The 21,850-nt window shown below is 42.2% G+C and overlaps 1 protein-coding gene across 1 annotated transcript in view; it reads right to left on the reverse strand.

Annotated features, from left to right (window-relative positions):
• LOC309551310 (cytochrome P450 2K1-like) overlaps positions 1-21,850 on the reverse strand; it is a 109,714-nt gene that overhangs the window by 22,173 nt on the left and 65,691 nt on the right. Inside the window, exons 5-8 of the mRNA XM_082251844.1 lie at positions 8,055-8,215; positions 6,225-6,401; positions 1,661-1,802; positions 254-438 (exon numbers count right to left, since the gene is read on the reverse strand). Of these exons, the coding sequence (XP_082107970.1) occupies positions 254-438; positions 1,661-1,802; positions 6,225-6,401; positions 8,055-8,215 (665 nt within the window). The remainder of the gene's footprint in view (positions 1-253; positions 439-1,660; positions 1,803-6,224; positions 6,402-8,054; positions 8,216-21,850) is intronic.

Genomic DNA, 21,850 nt, shown 5'->3' on the forward strand with positions numbered 1-21,850 from the left:
GTTGACAACACTAATCCATCATAGACACTGTTGAGAGGTCATTGTCACTCCAGGACAGAAAGTACATTAGTGGCGGGATCATCAGATGAAAATAAACAAAAAGAATGTAACCACCACACCTAAAGACTGGTGAGATACAACAAATGACATTTTTGTTCTTAGGCCCCTATTGTCAGTTTGATGCAGTCTTGTAAGACAGAGATAAATAGAAAAAGAGAGTGAAAGGTCTCGTCTATAGTATAAACATACATACCTTTGGTATAGTGTATCCCCAGAACGTGACATCTGTAGTTGTCTCATGGGGAAGGTTGTTTGGTACAATATTAGCAAATCTTTGTATCTCATGAATGACAGCGTCTGTATAGGGCATTTCTTTCCTGTGAGAACTTTGTGGCCTTGAGGAACCTACCACATTATCAATTTCCTTCTGGACCTTCTCTGTTCAAAGAATACATACATCAGGCAATATTAATCAAAGCTGTTATTTTTATGACCTTTCTATATTTTAGACAGTGAGAGTGGATGGGACAAAACAAATTGTCAAATTTCTATGTTATTATTACTATACAGGATATAGATAGTGCCAACAGTGCTTTACAATATAAAGGGAGACAATATAGCAACAATACAATTTAATACAAGAGGGTTAGGAGGGCCCTGCTCCTGCGATCTTACAATCTAATAGGGAGGGGCTGGTGAAACAAAAGGTAGTAACTGTGAGGGATGAACTGATCAGGGAAGTAGAACATTTGGTTGTTAGCTGAAGGCAGGATAGGCTAGGGAGGATAGGTAGAGATGAGTTTTAACAGATCGCCTAAAAGTGGACAGAGCAGGAGATCACCGGAGAGATTGGGGTAGTGAGTTCCAGAGAATAGGAGAGGCTCCCTATGTCATGGGCTCTTTACCATGGTTGGAGATGCGGTGTGTCCGAGCGTCACACTGCACCACTAATCGATCACCCCAGGGGCGGCTTGTTCTAAAGAACGTCATGTAAAGTCCAGTCAAAACAATGAAATCACCACCCAGCTGTCATTTTCCTCTAGGCCGGTAGGGAAGTGGTTAAGTTGATGATATTTTTTTTCTTAAAAAATGTCCCCTGTTAGCTCTAAGACTGAAAATTGAGCAATCAAAGACCGCTGATCACTCAGTCAGTCACCAGCTCTCTGCTCTGCCCCCTCACGCTCACTGGAACACTGAGTTGTAAAGGGGGTGGGAACGGCTGGCTAAAGGCTCTCAGCAGTTCGCTGAGATACTAAGCCAGGTTCCATTACAGGGTTGTGGACAGATCCCAACCATATTGTCACTATCTAGTCCCAGCCTGGACTGGCTCTGTGACTTCAGCTCGCTGTCTGCTGAAAACGGGTCACAGGAGTGCAGAACGAAAAGCACTCCAGTGATAAACAGGAGAGGTACAATGAAAGCTAGTTTCTCCTTTAATCTTTCTCACAGTGCACATCAGATCTCTCCATAGCTCTGTTCACTGCATTTTTTGAATTTATTCCTAAACAATGTTTTTCATTTATATCCAATCAAGTAAGCCCTTACTAGGCAGTAATGTTGGTAAATTGCATAGGCGTTTGTGCACTCAATTTTAAACATGTTTTGCCAGCTTTAGAACACGCTGTTTTAAATAAATTCTACATCTACATGGAGTTCTTACTCTGAATATCAGGATATTTCATCATTAGCAGAAGTGCCCATCTCAGAGTTGTGGCAGTTGTCTCTGTCCCAGCAGCAAACAAATTACTCAGAAGTATGATTAGGTTGTTATCGTGAAAGTAATTGCCAGGAACAGACTTCTCCTGGAATCAAAATTTCAACAATGTAAATATATATAGCTAGTCTGGTTAAAAAAAGACACAAGTCTATCTAGTTCAATCAATAAAAATACAATTATAATAACCATAAACCTATATATATATATATATATATATATATATAGTGCCTTGCAAAAGTATTCGGCCCCCTTGAACTTTGCGACCTTTTGCCACATTTCAGGTTTCAAACATAAAGAGATAAAACTGTAATTTTTTGTGAAGAATCAACAACAAGTGGGACACAATCATGAAGTGGAACAAAATTTATTGGATATTTCAAACTTTGTTAACAAATAAAAAACTGAAAAATTGGGCGTGCAAAATTATTCAGCCCTTTTACTTTCAGTGCAGCAAACTCTCTCCAGAAGTTCAGTGAGGATCTCTGAATGATCCAATGTTGACCTAAATGACTAATGATGATAAATAGAATCCACCTGTGTGTAATCAAGTCTCCGTATAAATGCACCTGCACTGCGATAGTCTCAGAGGTCCGTTTAAAGCGCAGAGAGCATCATGAAGAACAAGGAACACACCAGGCAGGTCTGAGATACTGTTGTGGAGAAGTTTAAAGCCGGATTTGGATACAAAAAGATTTCCCAAGCTTTAAACATCCCAAGGAGCACTGTGCAAGCGATAATATTGAAATGGAAGGAGTATCAGACCACTGCAAATCTACGAAGACCTGGCCGTCCCTCTAAACTTTCAGCTCATACAAGGAGAAGACTGATCAGAGATGCAGCCAAGAGGCCCATGATCACTCTGGATGAACTGCAGAGATCTACAGCTGAGGTGAGAAACTCTGTCCATAGGACAACAATCAGTCGTATACTGCACAAATCTGGGCTTTATGGAAGAGTGGCAAGAAGAAAGCCATTTCTTAAAGATATCCATAAAAAGTGTCATTTAAAGTTTGCCACAAGCCACCTGGGAGACACACCAAACATGTGGAAGAAGGTGCTCTGGTCAGATGAAACCAAAATCAAACTTTTTGGCAACAATGCAAAACGTTATGTTTGGCGTAAAATCAACACAGCTCATCACCCTGAACACACCATCCCCACTGTCAAACATGGTGGTGGCAGCATCATGATTTGGGCCTGCTTTTCTTCAGCAGGGACAGGGAAGATGGTTAAAATTGATGGGAAGATGGATGGAGCCAAATACAGGACCATTCTGGAAGAAAACCTGATGGAGTCTGCAAAAGACCTGAGACTGGGATGGAGATTTGTCTTCCAACAAGACAATGATCCAAAATATAAAGCAAAATCTACAATGGAATGGTTCACAAATAAACATATCCAAGTGTTAGAATGGCCAAGTCAAAGTCCAGACCTAAATCCAATCGAGAATCTGTGGAAAGAACTGAAAACTGCTGTTCACAAACGCTCTCCATCCAACCTCACTGAGCTCGAGCTGTTTTGCAAGGAGGAATGGGCAAAAAATTTCAGTCTCTCGATGTGCAAAACTGATAGAGACATACCCCAAGCGACTTACAGCTGTAATCGCAGCAAAAGGTGGTGCTACAAAGTATTAACTTAAGGGAGCTGAATAATTTTGCACGCCCAATTTTTCAGTTTTTTATTTGTTAAAAAAGTTTGAAATATCCAATAAATTTCGTTCCACTTCATGATTGTGTCCCACTTGTTGTTGATTCTTCAAAAAAAATTAGTTTTATATCTTTATGTTTGAAGCCTGAAATGTGGCAAAAGGTTGAAAAGTTCAAGGGGGCCGAATACTTTCGCAAAGCACTATATATATATATATATATATATATATACTGTATATATAAAGTTTATGCTGCATATTTTTTGCCTTCACTGATTCCCTTGATTACATAAATAATTTTATATGCAGTGACACCATCATAGGGTCTATGTGCTTCTCAATATAATGAGAGCAGATCATGGCTGTGGGAGAAGACCAAAAGGTAGCTTCCTGTAAACAATTACAACATAGTGCCTCAGTATTCCTCTCAAGATCCCTCAGTCCTGATGTAAGCAGTGGGCTAACTGGAAGTATGAAAATATCAAAATGCCTTGATGAGTAGATTTCAGTCTGGAGGAGTGGGCATTCATAGGCAGGCTACATTTGCATGCAGACCATCCTAGATAATGCCCACATAATGCCAAACATATATATTTGAAAGGACTAAAATCCAATAAATGAAAAGGGTGGGCCACAGACAGTCAGGCTGGGGAGGTAAGGACTAGATTATGCTGGGCATCCTCCCACCAGGAAATGAGGTTGGCTCTATCTGGCTTGCTGCTGCTTCTTATACACACTGTGTGAAGCTTATTGCATGCAGTTAAATTAGAGTAAGCAACTTCAGAACAGCAGAGGAGCCTGTACAAGTGTGCAATATGTAGGCTAATTTTAACATTAAATAAATATTTGTAGTGTTCAGGCACAGTGCAGTACTGGGGGCACCCAACTCTATGCAGCTCCATGTTTTGGCATCATAACTGAAATAGAATGCATTCTTAGACAGTTTTTGATACAATAGTACAACTAACTCATTTGAAGATTTTCCCTCTATTCTAGTTCCAGTCACAACCATAAAAAAAAAATCTCTAGAAAAAGTACAGCAGTCAAATCTCCAAATAAGATACAGAGGTAGAAATAAACACCTTGCTAAGGCATTCACCCTCTTCCACTCTCCCGAAAACTAAAAAAAGCTGGTTTTGGCTAGATTACTTAACAAATGGAGCATGCATGTGAAATTTAAAAAAACAATTTCTATATTGCTTCACCATGGGATACAGATCTCAATTTGACCTAATCACTTAAACTAGTTAAACTGATGCAAAGGTGCTAAAAATTGTGTATGCTGGTGTCCCACCTTAGCTTTCTCTAGGGCTATCAAATTTTTAATAATTTGTTACATGTAACACTAAAGCCGGCCAGATGGTTTAAAACCTGCCAAACTGACAGATTCAAACCAGGATGATCATACACAAGTTCATCGATCAAACAACTTGGGTACAACCAGCTTGTCGGATTTTACATGCAATTATTGCTAGCAACAATGGCTCGTTGGCTAATGAAAAAAAAAAAAGACTAATGTATTGGCTGCCTAAGGCTGGCCAAAGACAGAGCAAATTTCTTTCCTGCAACCATGGTTTAAAGACAATGGCCCGTGGGAGGGATTTCTCTGTTATCACTATCTGCCTTGATGGGGGAGTCAAGTGAATTTCTTTCTTGCCACCCATGGTTGCAGGAAAGAAATTTGGTCCATCTATGGCCAGCCTTAGGCAGCCAATACATTAGTCTTTTTTTTCATTCAACCAGGGGGATATTGTATTTTGACAGCGGGAGAACCCCGACAGGGTGGTTGTACAGAAGTCGATCAGTAGATCAACTTCTGTAGAACCAACCTGCCCATACACGGATCAAAATTCAGTCATTCGCTGCTGAATCAGCCAAATTTTGATCTTTACCAAGTAATGATTGCTAGATCCTTTGAAAGAGTACCAACCCAAAGTTCCACACCTAGGAATTAGAGCTCTTATGCTCACCACATATAGTTCTGCAGTCTTTGTTCCATTAGTCCTTACTTGGCATCTGTTATTTCAGCTCTCACTGCTTAAAATAACTGTCATTAGGCTCAGTTCACACAGATAACACACCAGGGCTCATAGCCAATAGCATCTGTTTGATATCTGTTTGAGATGCTTCTGAGATTTTTAAAAATGCATTGACATTTGCACTTAAACACTGCAGTTGATTTGGATTTTAGGTATTTTAAATGGGGATTGAATTCCAATAGACTTGTACCAAAATGCTAAACCACTTTTGAGCAAACAAAAGCCCAACAACACAGTTTTCAGTTGAGATGAACATTACAGGCGAATTTCCTTGTTTTAAAGCTTTGTTAATTGAGCCCATTATGGCAAACAATTTGAATAGCTTTGTGAGTCGAGTCAGCTCTGCAGGGCCATTTGCAACTATGGTGAAAAATTGAAAACGCTCAGAGATTGCCTTCAATAAATGTAATGGATCTCTTCAGACACATAAACAGTATCTAGTCCCCTAAAAAGATCAGGTCAGGGTATGAACAGGACAGTGGGCCAGAGTGTTAACATATTCCCCATCATCAGGCTTTAATAAATCTGTAGAAAAGGTAAAATGGCAAAAGACATTACCATTTGTAAGGCAGGAAAGATTTGATTGTAACACTCTTAGCCATCTTAATTATTTATAGGAATTATAGGAATAATAGGTTTATAAGGATTGCTGCAGCCTCTGAATATCATACAATGATGAAAATGATTGCAAATTCTGTAAGACATCTCTTAAAAACAATTGGGATGGGAATATACAGTAAATACATCCTTAGGATGCCAAGCTTAACTGTATATAGAACTATCATTAATAATGCTTGACAGACAACATTGAGTGGTACAATACCTCTTGTTGTCTTATTAGGAATACATCGATTAAGCTTCTCTGGTCATTTCTGTCCAGCTGATCTGCATGTTTCATAAAAGTACTTCTTAAGAAGCTCTGAAATTCAACAGCATTTTTAAAAATAGTTTTATGGTCCCCAGGTATCCATCTCATCACTTGTGGGTAAGTGTTGTACAGCTTCAAAAGAAAGAGAAAGAAAACAAAATAATGATATATGTAAATGCAGTAAAAAGTAGAAAACACTTGTTACGTATTTATCTTGGAAAACTTCAACTTTTGCTGCAGGCTGACTTGCTATTGCCTGGTTTCTTTGCTTTTTGAGTAGTTGAACAGTTATAATATGCCGGTTAGAAGTTTTAACTTTACCTGCCACTTGCTTCCTTCCTTCCTTCCTTCCTTCCTTAACTTGCTGCTACCTTTGGCCTTGGGATTTTAATATTATCTGGCATATCAACTCAGAAAACTTTGGGGCAGTCCTTTGGGTTACAAATACTCTCACACTGAGAATAACTGCTCTAACTGAAGTTTGGGGGCCTCACCACTGGCAGACTTTATATCTGTTCTTCTTCTAGGCAGCAGCTAAGATAAAGACTAAGCACCATGAAATAGACCGCTTTGCTTATAAGCGGTCTTCTTTAATGTGGTGAATTTTGTTTTTGCTTCTGATGTTTTAGTTGATAGAGTTGTTCCCTCTATTTAGCCTAGTGTGTTTTAGGTCAGGCCCTTCACAGGCAATTTCTGGCCTCATGATGTGTCATATGAGGCATCACATGATGCAGCCAGAACATCCCAGGTAATACCAATAGGTCTCCATGGCTGCTGGAGTCAGACAAGGAGCCGGTGTTGAAGCAGGAAAGGGAAGTGGTTGCTATGCAGCTTTAGTGACAAATAGGAAGGTGAGGTAGAAGGGAGGGTTTGGTCAGAGTATCTTCCTCCAAGATTTGGTCAAAATTTGCCTACATAGTGCACAGATGGTTAAGATACAAGCCTGAGGTCAGGGTAGATAGCAGACAAAGATAACTAGGAATGAGTCAGAGGTCAGAGCAGGAAGCAGGCAAGGATAACCAGGAACAAGCCAAAGGTCAGGGAAGGCAGCATACCAAGATAACCAGGAACAAGTCAAAGGCTGGTACACAGATACAGTAGATATGATGCAGGCTGCACAGTAGAAGGCTCAAAAGGGAGCTATAAAAAGGTGGGCAAGGTGAGGAACCTGGTTGGCTGGCTGCAGCTGACAGGGGGAGTAGAGAGTCCCTCAGATTGACTGCAGCCTAACAGAAGAAGAGTTCAACCCTGATAGGTTGCGGCCAGTCTAGGAAAGTGCACTACTCTGGTTGGCTGTTACCTTTTAGGAGCAGAGTGCCACTCTGACTGGTTCTGGTCACAGCACTCCATGGTTAAGCAGCAGCACAGTGGCCAAATGGTTAGCACATCTACCAAGCAGCACTAGGGTTATCCATTAAAATCCTAACAATTGCACTACCTGAATTGAGTTTGTGTTTTCTCCCTGTGCCTTTGTAATTTTCTCCCACACTCCAAAGACATGCTGGTAGGTTCATTGGCTCCTGTCTAAATTGGCCCTAGTATGTATGAATGTGAGTTAGGGACCTTTTTATTGTAAGCCCCTTGAGGGACTAATATGAATGTACAATTTGTATTAAAACCACTGTGTAAATTGATGCTACTATGTAAGTACCTGTAATAACTAAAACCTGGAAGTGTGCACAGCCATAGAGTCAGAGGCAGTGATGGATTGTGGAAGGTAGTTTAATATAATGACAATTGCCATATATTCTCTTTAATTAGAACCAAACAGTAAAAAGGGTTTACCATGGCCATGGGACTTCCAGTGAGCCTTGTGTTTTCCATGATCAAGCTCATTAGCCTTTCAAAGATTGGATCTTCAAACTCATAGCGATGACCCAGTATTATAGACACTATTATGTTGGCTACAGCAGAATTCATTATCATAACGTTGTTAAATGGCTTGCCTAAAATAAAAGAAACATCATAAGACAGCTAACTGAATAAAAGGCTTTCTAAGCCCTTGGCTTTCCTGGAAGATATGCCATTAGGAATGAAAATTTACAACTTGAAATTTTAGAAAACACTTGAATTAAAGTGAACCTAAAGCCAATTTTTGTTTTCAGTTTTGGTAGAGTACGCAAGTGTCAGAACCCTTGGCAGGTTTAAAAGGCTGTCTATGTCCTCATTTGTGATACTTGTTTTCTCTGTTTTTCCTGGAGACCATTGTCGCTGGCAATGAAAGGGGGGAGGATTCTAAGATTCTGAGTTGCCACTGGAACAATAGAGGGGAAATCTTTCAATGAGGACACTTGTCTAAGTGACAACTTTCAAGAGCAAAGTGTCAAAAGAAAGGTTATATCTCCCAACTGAATAGCACAATTTTATACTTACCTGACAGTAATTTTCCTTTCCTGATACATAAGCATGACAGCATACAAGTACGGGTATAGGCTCAGCCCCTCACCCAATCAGGACTGGTTATACTATATAAAAGAGTCACCTCCCCTAAGGCGGCATTCTCATAACTATACCCAAATGCGAAACCCCCCAGGGAGGGACCTGTATGCTGTCATGCTTATGCATCAGGAAAGAAAAGTTACCACCAGGTAAGTATAACATTTTCTGCTTTCCTGACACAAGCATGACAGAATGCACGTATAGGATGTAACACGCTAATAAAAACCCATAAGGGAGGACCATGCTGAAGTGTTTTAATCAACATATCCAATGTTGCTTGGTTAACTTTGGAATATGCTAAAAAATGGTTTGTAGTATATGAACCTAGTTGGTATCCTGTAACATGAATTCTGGACCTCTGAATTCCACCAATGAGCACGCCACCCGTCTGGTAAAGTGGGCTCTGCACTAGATTGATGGATTCATCTTTGCCCTATAATAATGATAATGATAATAATGATAATAATGAATATGATAATGCCATCGTCCTAGTGGACAGTGAAAGTCTTCTTCTGATACTGCCAGGCCTGAAGAGGCCACTGTCTGACCTTCTAGAGAAGGGCCACCTTCCATGTATTTCTTCCACATTGAGACCACTACCCAAGCTTGTGGGGACTCAGACATTTCAGTTTGGACATGCTGGAAGGGCGATGTCCTGTTCCAGATGCAAGGATGCAGACCTTTTTATGGTGCTGGAGAAGAAGAAACTAGAGCTATTTTGTTTGATAATGGTAACAATAAGGCCGTTTACCATTTGACGCTTGGATATCTGAAATCCTTCTAACAGACAGGATAGCCCTAGGAAATACTGCTTCAGTGTCACAGAAATATTGAAGAAGTCTTGCTCAGAAGAATGGAGGAGTGGGACAACCTTCCCAAAACTAGTTGCACTGCAAATTCTAAGGGGAAAGAACAATGTCTACAGGCCTTCCAGAATAGGTTTACCAAGATGTGCTGCTATCACTTGATCTCAGGAAGTGAGGACCTGACCAAGACTTGACTACCGCTTAATTCCTTATCTCGGCCTACTTGCAGACATCTTAATCTTTACAGTCAGGAGCAGAGGATTCCATCCTTAAATTCTGCAAGGTTTCCCATGTTCTAGTATACCTGAGGTTTGTAAGCAGGTGCCCTGGGTTTCAGATACTGAAGGTGAGACCCCTAGATGAGCTTTCCATACTTGGTCTCCCAGCTGCTAGATCTAACTTGGCTGAATTTTGATACACTTGGCCCCACAGCAAGGTCTGAAATCTCAGGAAGGAAAACAGGAGGTTCTTGGGCCAAAGACTGTACTTGAGGACACTGCGGCCTGCAAGGCCACCAGGACATTATTGCCCTCATCACAGCTGGACCACTACGAATCCTGATGAGGAGACTGGAGACCACTGGGTCTGGTGGCTATATAGGCTAACCTGCCGACCCAACTGGATGATAGTGGATCCACTGCTTCAACTTCTGGAAAGCTCCTTGTTGCAGGAATAACTTCCACTCATGACCCTAGATGCTACTGTCAGGTTGAGATTCATTGAACTGCTTGTTGGTCTAGGGCAGGGATCCTAAGACTATGGCCCTCCAGCCGCTGCGGAACCACACATCCCACGAGGCACTGTAAAACTCTGACATTCACAGGTTTGACTAGGCATGGTGGGAACTGTAGTTCCCGAACAACGGAGGGCCAAATTCCGAAGAACCCCGGTCCAGGGACACACTCTTAACATCCAAGACTTACAGTGTCTGACAGGAAGTTCTTGGAAGCCAGAACACAAAGAACGATGAGATGAGACTGGTTCTACTGTTGGCAAACCTGAATGGGAGATACCTTTGACATAAGTTTAATAATACTGTATTCTTTCTCGTGAAGAAGATAGGAGATTTCCATTTCTGTCTGTTTGGAGCATAACTGAAGCCTCCTCGGTTGTGTTGCCCAAACAACTTTAACGCTTGGGAATCACTGCACCCCTGATGTTAGACACTGCAACCTTGAGCTTGGAGGTCACTGAGGTGAATACCAAGAAAGTGAATAGATTGTGACGATTGGTATGCCAGGAAGCTGATGAAAGCTGAAAATATTAACTATCTTTAGCCACCACTAACAGGACTTTTCTCATATGTGGGGTCATCTTCTCTGGAGTAGGAAGCACATCTTCCATTACCTTAGAAGGTCAGATTTTATTGTTCTCAATCTACCAATCACTCCAACCAGCTGCATGGATTACTGCAGACTACTTCTCGACCATTTGAGAACATGGGATATAAACAGATGGGATAGAGCTATGATTTGCCCCAAGTGAGAACCTAATACTGTCACCTTCTGTGAGGGCAACTCTACAGTATTCTCCTGAGTGTCCAAAATGTCATTATTATAATGAGATGAGTTGGCCTTCCCCAGCATAATCCATCAAAAGTCTGAATCAGAATTTGCTAGGACTTGGAGGATTTTGAGTTACCCACAGGCTGTTGTCCAGCTATGGAACCTGCTGGCCACTGGCCACTACTGGAAGCAATGTTCTGGAAAATGCATTGAGTATGTGGAAAGGCCAAAGATTGTTGAATGAACCTGAAGTTAAACTCTTAGAAGCATGGGTATATTGAAAAAGCATATGTACACATCAGCTAGATCTAGAAAAAAACTGGTTTGAGTGATTGTTCTCAATGACTCCATATGAAGTTTTCGATTTTGATTCTTCATTTCCTGCCTAAATCTGCTTTTCGACTAAGAAAAATGGATTGATGGCTCACTGTTGGAACAAGATTTGTTAACATTTGCTTAAAGCTTTGATTGCCTTTAAAGAACCATGGTGGGAATTAGGGAGTTGGAGGAGTGGAAAGAAAATTCCAATTAATTCCTTACTGCACAGGCCCCACAGATCATGAGCCTCCTCTGCCCACATTTGTGATAATTCCTGCAATAACACATACTGGGCAAATTTTAATGAAAGGAGCTTTTCTGCTCCTAGGGAGGAGCAGACTTGGATTTAGCTGACCAAACAAAGACTATTATGAATCTTTCAATCTCTTCTATAGCTCTTCTCAGGCCCTGTCCCCCTGTTCTGGGCCTAGGTGACTAGCCTAAGGGATTAGTCCCAAATCTAGACATCACTGATTCCATCTTGAATAGCAGTCAAGTCACTTTAGAACGAGGTATATCAGTCAGTGGGTTAAGCCATAGGGCTTGACTAACCACACATAATACTAGAGGAACAGCATACTGCATCGCTGGTCACTTTAATTTCACTCAGGGATAACACACCACAGAGACTTATTACTGGTCCAGTTTGCCTTCAACTCTTCTGCTGAGAACCATACAGCCTTGGCTACTGAAGTGAACTCCCACTCAGCATTACCTAATGGTAGAATAAATCTTGAGTTCCAAAGCCAAATTGCTGTTCCCATGCCTCTCTGAAGGATATTGCATCATCTGCTGGCAGACTGGTAGTTCTAGCTAGTCTGATAAATAGGGATGAGCAGGGATGAGCCTCGAGTTTGAGTCGAACGTTAGTTCGACTTGAACATTGGGCGTTCGTGTGTTCGCTGAACACACAAACAAATGGGGTGCTCGACGGGAAGTTTGCTCGCCGATGAGCACCCCATAATGCACTGCGCTGGTGCAGTGAATAAATTACTGATTGCCTGATGATCAGCCGCCTAGCACAGTGTTCCAGCAAGCCAGCCACCCACAACAGGGTGACACAAAGCCAGCCACACTGCCAGGTGTCAGTCACCGACCAGCAACAGGGTGAAAGCAGCCAGCCACCCCACAACAGGGTGCCAGCAAGTCACCCACACTGCCAGGCATCAGCCACCAACCTACAACAGGGTGCCAGCCAGCAAGCCACCCACACTTCCAGGCATCAGGCACCAACCCACAAGGGTGCCAGCAACTCAGCAAGCCACCCACACTGCCAGGCGTCAGCCACTGACCCACTACAGGGTGACAGCAGCCAGCCACCCCACAACAGGGTGCCAGCAAGCAAGCCACCCACACTGCCAGGTGTCAGCCTTCAACCCACAACAGGGTGCCAGGGCCACCCACACTTCCAGGCATTAGCCACCAACACACAACAGGGTGCCTGCAAGCCGCCCACACTGTCAGACGTCAGCCACCAACCCACACTGACAGGCGTCAGCCACCAACCCACAACAGTAATAATGACCCTGGATGATAAACTTCATCTCTATTTGAAGGAACCATTAATTGACAGAAGAAGTCATCCTCTTCAGTGGTGGGAAGAAAATGAGGCACACTACAAAAGACTTGCTTCCCATGCTAGAAGATACCTCTCTCTCTCTGCTCCTCTGTCCTCCTCTCCTCCTGAGCATGTTTATGAAGTGGCACCATTATTTGAACAAAACAGAAGCCCTTTAACAGGTGACCATGGACATGCTGAAATGTTCTGCTTTCTGCAGTATAATATTGTTCTACTTAATTTGGAGTATTGAAAAGAGTAGTGTCCACTCCAATCCACTGTCTAGCTTTTGTCTAGCTTTTTTTCTAGCAGTTTTGCACTGACTGCAGTAGTTGCAGTGACTGCCCTACTGCAGCGGTAGCCCACTGACTCCAGTCCAATCCACTGTCTAGCTGTTGCCTAGCAGTTTTGCACTGACTGCAGTAGTTGCAGTGAGGGCCCTACTGCAGCGGTAGTCCACTGACTCCAGTCCAATCCACTGTCTAGCTGTTGTTTAGTTTTTTTTATAGCAGTTTTACATTGACTGCAGTAATTGCAGTGAGTGCCCTACTGCAGCGGTTGTAGACTGACTCCAGTCAAATCCACTGTCTAGCTGTTGCCTAGCATTTTTTTAGCAGTTTTGCTCTGACTGCAGTAGTTGCAGTGAGTGCCCTATTGCAGAGGTAGTCCACTGACTCCAATCCACTGTGTAGCTGTTGCCTAGCTTTTTTTCTAGCAGTTTTGCACTGACTGCAGTAGTTGCAGTGAGTGTCCTACTGCAGAGGTAGTCCACTGATTCCAGTCCAATCCACAGTGTAGCTATTGTCTAGTTTTTTTTCTAGCAGTTTTGCACTGACTGCACTGCAGTAGTGATTTAAAAGTATTGCAGTGAGTGAGTGCACTATTGCAGCAATTTATTATGCCTTAATGCACATCAGATGATGTGAACTGATGTCTCTGCGAGTGCACTTTGCCTATCAGTTTTCATGCAGTTAAGGTGTGAAGAACGAGCACTAAATGTTAAAAATGTTAATAAATAAACATGTGTATTAACAGATTTGTGTCAAAAAATCTTTTATTTTGCAAAATTTTAAATGTGCACAAATATCGGCCAATATTGGCGGATACTGATATGCAATCACCAAAATATCGGTATCGATATCAGCAACGAAAAAACGATATCGGCCGATCACTACTTTTGATTTTTCGTGTTCGAGTCCTATAGACTTCAATGGAGTTTGTATGTTCTAACAAACTTTTCCCTTGTTTGCGGTGTCAATCTGATTAAAGCTTCTTGGCTTAGCTGTTTGATTAGCTTAGTACCTGAGTGTTAGCGACTAGAGATCCATCCAGTCAATCTGAACAGCATCAAAACATCTGCCTTTTTGTTTACTGCCGCCTGATATGCAACTTGGCATAGCATCTTGGCGGGCATGTCAGCTAACTACACTTCCCATACCACCCAGGATGGTCCTTGTGATTTCCTTTAGTCTGCCCCCCCTGGCAGCACCTTAAATGTGTAGCGATTTTCTTCAGAGCCAAGGAGGACTTGTCACTGTTGAAGGAACATGTTGACTCTTTTCTTTGGGGAGTGGTGCTGGTATTAACCACTTCCGGACCGCCCGCCACAGTTTTACGTCGCTACTTTGACGTTGAATACCGGGGTTATGGCAGCAGATAGCTGCCATAACACTGGTATTTTTTTACAGGGCGGGCGGCCCTCTTTCACATAAAAGTGGTCCCAGCAGCGGATTAGCCGCGGGATCACTTTTATGGGTGGTGGGAGAGGCGCCCCTCCCGCTGCTTCCCACTCATTTTCCCCACTTTACTGGAGCTGTCCATAGCAGGGAAAATGATTCAGTCCTTTCCTCTCCTAGGCAGGAAATCCAGTGAGGGCAAGATGGCCCCCACTGAACTCTATGTCCTTAGAGGACCAGAGCGACGTCATACGCCGCTTCCTCCAAATGGCCTTAAAGGCCCATTTTTCATAATGAAAAACATTTTTTTTTTTTGCTTTTTAGTGTAGATGTGAGATCTGAGGTCTTTTTGACCCGAGATCTCACATTAAAGAGGACCTGTCCTGCTTATTTCTATTATAAGGGAGGTGATCAAAAAAAAAAAAAATTAAAATGGACAGTGTAAAAATAAAAGGTAAAATAAAAAAGAAAAAAAAATTAAAGCACCCTGTCCCTCTGAGCTTGCGCTCAGAATGAACGCATACGCAAGTCACGCCCACATATGTAGACAGTGTTCAAACCACACAAGTGAGGTATCGCTGGATAGAGCAAAAGCAATAATTCTAGCCCTGGTCCTCTTCTGTAACTCTTAACTGGTAACCTGTAGACATTTTTAAAGCTTGCTTATGGAGATTTTTAAGTACCAATGTTTGTTGCCATTCCACGAGCGTGCACAATTTTGACATGTGGATTATCTATTTACTCAGCGTAATGTTTTCTTTCATATTATAGAAAAAAAATGGGCTAACTTTACTGTTTTATTTACTGTTTTCTTATTTTTTAATTTAAAAAAGTGTATTTTTTCCCCAAAAAAATTGTGTTTGTAAGTCCGCTGTGCAAATACAGTGTGACATAAAGTATTGTAACAATCTCCATTTTATTCTCTAGGGTCTCTGCTAAAAAAAAATATATATATAATGTTTGGGGAATCTAAGTAATTTTCTAGCCCAAAATACTGATTTTACCTTGTAAACAACAAGTGACAGAAATAAGCCTGGTCCTAAGTGGTTAAGGGGTGGAGAGTTTTACCATTCATACTGCCTGCGCACTCTTTTTTTTTTTTCTTTAGGATAGTATACCTACCTGACCCTCACTTTATGGCTGGTCTCTGGGTAAGTCCGATTCCATCATGTTTACTATGGGCAAGTTCCGGTTGAGAATTAGCATAATGACGCCCAGATCACACAGCCAATGAGAGCTCTGTAAGGCCTTTTTACAGCGTTGTGACTCTGTGCTGAACACTTCCTGATGACGCTTGAGTAGCAAAATGCATTGGGTTCCAGCACGTCTGACGGTTTGCGGTAATCCGTAGCATGGAATGCGGAAGGAAGGAATAGTCTTCAGCGGTTACCATCCTTATCGTATTTACATTGCCTGTTTTCAAATGCCTGTGTGGCACCAAAAAATGTGAGTTGTTTTCCTCTATTTCCTTTTAAACCAAATAAAAAATACTGCACCATAAGCATTTCTCCCTGTATTTTCTGAGCCACCTGGGATCTGAGCCATCCACATAGGAGCTTTGAGCCATCCATTTAGGAGAACCCCATCCCTTAATCTTCACCTAGGAGGAGGGTGTCGCTGAAATACCTTTACAGTTCTACCTGTACTACAGGTCCTTTGAGGCCTGGGTGCATCTGGTAAGTGACCTCACTGGGTGAAGGATCAGATACCCCTTACGTCACTTTGGCACCCCGCGGAGAGAAGAAGCACTTTAAGGAATTGCACAAGGAATTATCACCTGTTTTGAACGTTTATATTTTATTCCATATGGACTTTTTTGCTATCTTATGGCTCGTTTCCACTGAGCGTTATGGTACGGTTCGGTACGGTACGCAATTTTTGCCGTTTCCATTGTGAATAGTACCCTAATTCCGAACCGTACCGCACCAATTTTTTGGGACCCTTTCATTGGGGTACCAAGCACATTAGTACAATACCAACAGGGTGGAGCTACACTCTGCAGAACTTTGATTGGTTGACAGAGAATTGTCACTTCCGTGGGCGGCATTCCTAATGTGTTTACGGAAGCAACAGAAATGTCGGTGTGCAGGGAAACTTGGTCGACACAGGAGGTGCAGATCTTCCTGGGTATCATCAGCAAGGAAAGGGTGCAAAGAGAACTCGATGGAATGGTGAGAAACGAGAAGGTGTTCCAGCATGTTTCTGAGAGGATGGCTGAAGAGGGGTTCCAGCGGACGCCAGAGCAGTGCCGCATTAAATGCAAGAAGCTACGGAGCGAATACCGTAAGGTGAAAGACCACAACAGCCGGAGTGGCGTAAACAGAAAGACCTGGAAATGGTTCGATATGTTGGACGCTATCTATGGACACAGACCCGCCAATTTGGGAAGAGGGGGTGGCATGGATTTGGCCACCTCTCTGCTGGAGTCAATGATGGAGTCTGCCGGTATGTTCATAGCTGTATGTGTAGTATGGTATGTCTTGAACCTATTGTTACAGTGTACTTACCTGACTTGTAACATTTCAGCTGAGGATCCTATCAGTCAGGATGAAACCACAAAGGGACTGTTCACCTTTGAGAACTCACCTGCAAGTTCAAGTTCAACTGCAAGTTCGAGTTCAACTGCATGTACACCAACACCACCAGAATCAGCACCATCATCTGGGAGAGCACACCGGTGTACACCCATCAGTAAGACATAAAAACCAGAGTGAAAAGTAACACAACAAATTGTACAATGTTTTTTTATTTTGTATTAATAGTAATACACTAATCATGATATTGCATTGTACTTTTAATGCCTCCCCCCTACATATATCTGCATAAGTTTAATCACAAGAACATAAATTCCTCAAACATTGCTGTCTGTTTTGCATTCTAGGCAGGAGAAAAAGGGGGCAGCAGGATGTTGTTGCAGCCCTGGTGGAGATGCAGGCAGCTGATGAGAGGCATCAGGAATGGTTAGAGAGGATGGAGGACGGTCGTGAGCGACGCTTTGAGATGATGCTGGAGGATGCCCGTAAGGCAAGGCGGCATAAGGCTGAAATCACTAGGCAACACATTGAGCAGACTGCAAGCTTCAATCAGGCCTTCCTTGCCACACTCAGTCAGCTGGTGCAGGTGTTGAGCAACTGTCATGATTCTCTGCCTCCATCCAGCCACTAGTGCTTTGCACCCAGCACACTTGTTTGACACTCAACACTATTTTTTTGCACTACTTTTTCTTGTTGTTACACAACTCATTCAATAAAGCACTTGTTTGACTATTTTCAAATGAAATTAAATAATTTTTTCCATTACCATGCATCATGTGTTCTATGGCTGTCTTTACGTACCCATTCTACAAATTGATGTCATTCTGTTTACATTATTGATGCTAACTGTTAAAGGATCAGTCCACTTTCAAATACAATTTTCATGATAAATTTAATCCCATGTCATCCAAGATGTTCATTTCTTTCTTTCTTTCTCTTTCTTTCTTTCTGCAATTGGAAAAAAATTAAGGGTTTTCATAAAAAAAAATTCATGGATTACTCTCCATATGGTGGACTTCACTGGTCTCCAAATTGTTGAAGATCAAAAGTACTGTTTCAGTGCAGCTTTAAACTATCCCAGACGAGGAATAATCTTATCTAGTGAAATGATTGTTCATTTTTTCCAAAAATTGTATATGCTTCATATAAACAAATGATCGCCTTTGTCAGATAAACGTATTTACGTATTCTTTAAAAAGTTTACACTGTATGTCCTACGCCTTTTCTATTCTACTTAAGAAATGAACGCAGTGACAGTTCCAATTCGTTCAAAAGTAGAATAGGAAAGGCGTAGGACATTACATTTTGAAGAATACAGAAAGTGTAAGCACTTGCAAGGTGATTATTTGGGTTTATAAAGCAAATACTGTTTTTTTTTTTTTTTTTTTTATTTGTTTCACTATATAAGACCCTCGTCTGGTATCAATTCAAGCCCTTTGAAGCTACACTTTTACCCTCAACAATTTGGGGCCAGTTGAAGTACACCATATGGAGAATAATCCTGGAATGTTTTCATCAAAAACCATCATTTACCAGGGGATTGGAGGATTGCTATCGTGATTCCGATATTCAAAAAGGGCCAGAGGCATATCCCGGGAAATTATAGGCCTGTCAGTTTGACATCAATAATATGTAAACTTCTGGAGGGGATGATAAGGGACTATATCGTAGAGTTTGCTAAAGACAACAACATCATCATCAGCAGTAATCAGCACGGGTTTACAAATGGGCGTTCTTGTCAAACCAATCTCTTAGCATTCTACGAGGAGGTGAGCTGTGAGCTAGATAGGGGCAGACCAGTGGATGTGGTGTACTTGGATTTCGCTAAGGAGTTTGATACAGTTCCCCACAAGCGCTTAATTTATAAAATAAAGTCTGCAGGTATCGACAGCAGGGTTTGCTCTTGGATACGAAACTGGCTAAAAGGCCGTGTCCAAAGGGTGGTAATAAACAGCGCATACTCAGACTGGTCTGAGGTAGTAAGCGGGGTGCCCCAGGGCTCAGTCCTGGGACCAACCTTGTTCAATTTATTCATAAACAGCATTGAGGACGGGATCAGTAGTTCGTTATCAGTTTTTGCAGATGACACAAAATTGGCCAGGGCAATAACTGCACAGCATGAAGCAGATATCCTACAGAATGACCTGGACAAAATAACAACGACATGGCAAATGAGGTTTAACGTGGAGAAGTGTAAGGTTTTGCACTTGGGGACTAAAAACATAAAAACACAATACACGTTAGGAGGGGAACCCTTGGGGGAACCAAAAATGGAGAAAGATCTGGGAGTCTTGGTTGATGATAGATTAGGCAACAGCATGCAATGTCAAGCGGCAGCTGCCAAAGCCAGCAGAATATTAGCATGCATAAAGAAAGGAAAATATATTCCAGAGATAAGACTATAATCCTTCCATTTTATAAAACTCTGGTCCGACCGCATCTGGAGTATTCTGTCCAGTTCTGGTCGCCAGTCCTCAGGAGAGATATGTTGGAGCTGGAGAGAGTCCAGAGAAGGGCAACTAAACTGATTATGGGGTTGGAGGACCTTAACTATGAAGAGCGGCTGCAATCGCTCGATTTATTCTCCCTGGAGAAGAGACATCTGAGGGGAGACATGATAGCAATTTATAAATATCTTAATGGGGATCTCGGCTTAGAAAAAAAACTCTTCATTCGAAGGAATTGCATGAGGACTCGAAGACATACAATGCGATTAGAGGAGTAGCGTTTTAACCTCAGGCAACGAGGAGGGTTCTTTGCTGTTAGGGCTACAAGATTGTGGAATTCTCTACCACAAGAGGTGGTTTCTGCGGGTAGTATGGTGGCTTTCAAAAGACTCTTAGACTTACATCTCAAGGATCAGGACATTAAGGGCTATGTGAGATGATTACAGCCACGCACACCTACACAGGTTGAACTGGATGGACTGTTGTCTTTATTCCGCCTCACCTACTATGTAACTATGTAATTTTTTATTGCATGACAAAAGACAGACATGAACATTTTTGATGACATGGGGTTGAGTAAATTATCATTAAATAAATAGAAAAAAATAGTAAATGGAAATTAATTGTTCAAATAAAGCAACAGACCCTCTCGTACATCTCTGCACTCCTCTTCTGCATCCTGTGCCAGTGCCACAACAGGCTCTGCTGCTACAGGTGTATCCCATTCTTGTTGGTAATCCTCTCCATGACTTTCACAAAGATTGTGCAGAGCACAACAAGTCAACACCATGGATTTACCAGTTCAATGTCGCTGTCCTTCCTCTTCATAAGGCACCGCCACCTGCCCTTAAGCCTCCCAAAAGCATTTTCTACCACCACCTGAGCCCTGCACACTTTCTTGTTGTAGGTCAGTTGTTCTTCTGTCAGTCAGCCATTGTCGGAAAATGGTTTTAGGAGCCAATTCAACAAAGGATAGGCAGAGTCTCCTAGCACATAAAAGCCAGCATTCACGCCACCGATGTTCCTGGTGCAAGCTGGGTAAAGGCATCCTCGCTCCACTAACTCCCACAATGTGGACAGTCTCAGGACACGAGCATCATGCAAACTACCAGTCATTCCTGCATATACACTCCAAAACAATCCTTTCCCATCTACAACTCCTTGCAGGATGATAGAATGCAAGCCTTTTCTATTGAAGTAATCACAGTGGTTCTCCTTTGGGGCAATAATGGGTATGTGACACCCATCAATGGCACCAACACACAGAGGAAGTCCCCATCTATTCTCAAAGTAGTCTGCCATTTCTTTAAGCTTTTGCTGGTCATGGAAAAAATCTGTTTGGAAACTAACAAAGAGCAGACGACCTCACAGAAATCCTGCACACACCGACACACTGTTGTTTTGCTGACACCAAAAAGATGGCCAATACTTCTGTAGTCGCTGTTGGTTGCCAGCTTCCATAGTGCAATTGCAACTCTTTTCTTCAGGGGAACACATACTCTGGTACAAAGGAACAGAAATGATTCTTCAGACATCCTGAAGTTGTGCACCCACTGTGTGTGTGTGAATCCTGGAACGATCACATCCCACCATTCATCTGATCGGTTGAATGTCCAAATGGTTGGTCTGCGGCGCCGATTTTGCAACAGATTTATTAACTGAAAAAAAAAAAAAAAATACATTGCAAACATGTCATATACACTGTAGTAGTGAATGAGGGTGTGTTCAGGTACTTTAAATAAATGCAACTATCAGGTACGGGAAATAATAGCAATTACAGGCAGTAATTCATGTGAATACAGCAAATACAAGTAGACTTTATGTGAGGGATTTATGATGTAAAGACAGTGCATGGTGCTGAGACTGTAGGGTTGCTTAACAGGACACAACAGCTTACCCTCCTGTGCTGTCGTTTTTGTCTTGCTTTTCTTTCTGGGTTGTCCGTCTCGTCCCAGCTCAAGATTTTCATATATTTTTCAGCTGTGCTTTTCCTTGCAGCCTTTGCTCAAACGAACGCTGTATTCTTCTTGTAACAAACTGCCACATGCCAAGAAGCAGGAACAAAATCTGCATTACTTCCTCCATTGTTGTTTGTTGTGCTTCGCGCTTCTCTACTCTGCTTCCGGCATACACCACGCCTATCAAGTGACGTTTATCACCGCTTTCCGGCTACACCACGCCTATCATGAAAGGGTACTATTGGCGGTGGAAACGCAAGGTGTACCGTTCCGAACCGTACCGTACTGAACCGAACCGTACCGTACCACTCAGTGGAAACGAGGCATTATAGTCATGTAA

The sequence above is a fragment of the Pelophylax lessonae genome, assembly GCF_965119305.1.
Source record: "Pelophylax lessonae genome assembly, chromosome: 3".
Lineage (NCBI taxonomy): Eukaryota > Metazoa > Chordata > Amphibia > Anura > Ranidae > Pelophylax > Pelophylax lessonae.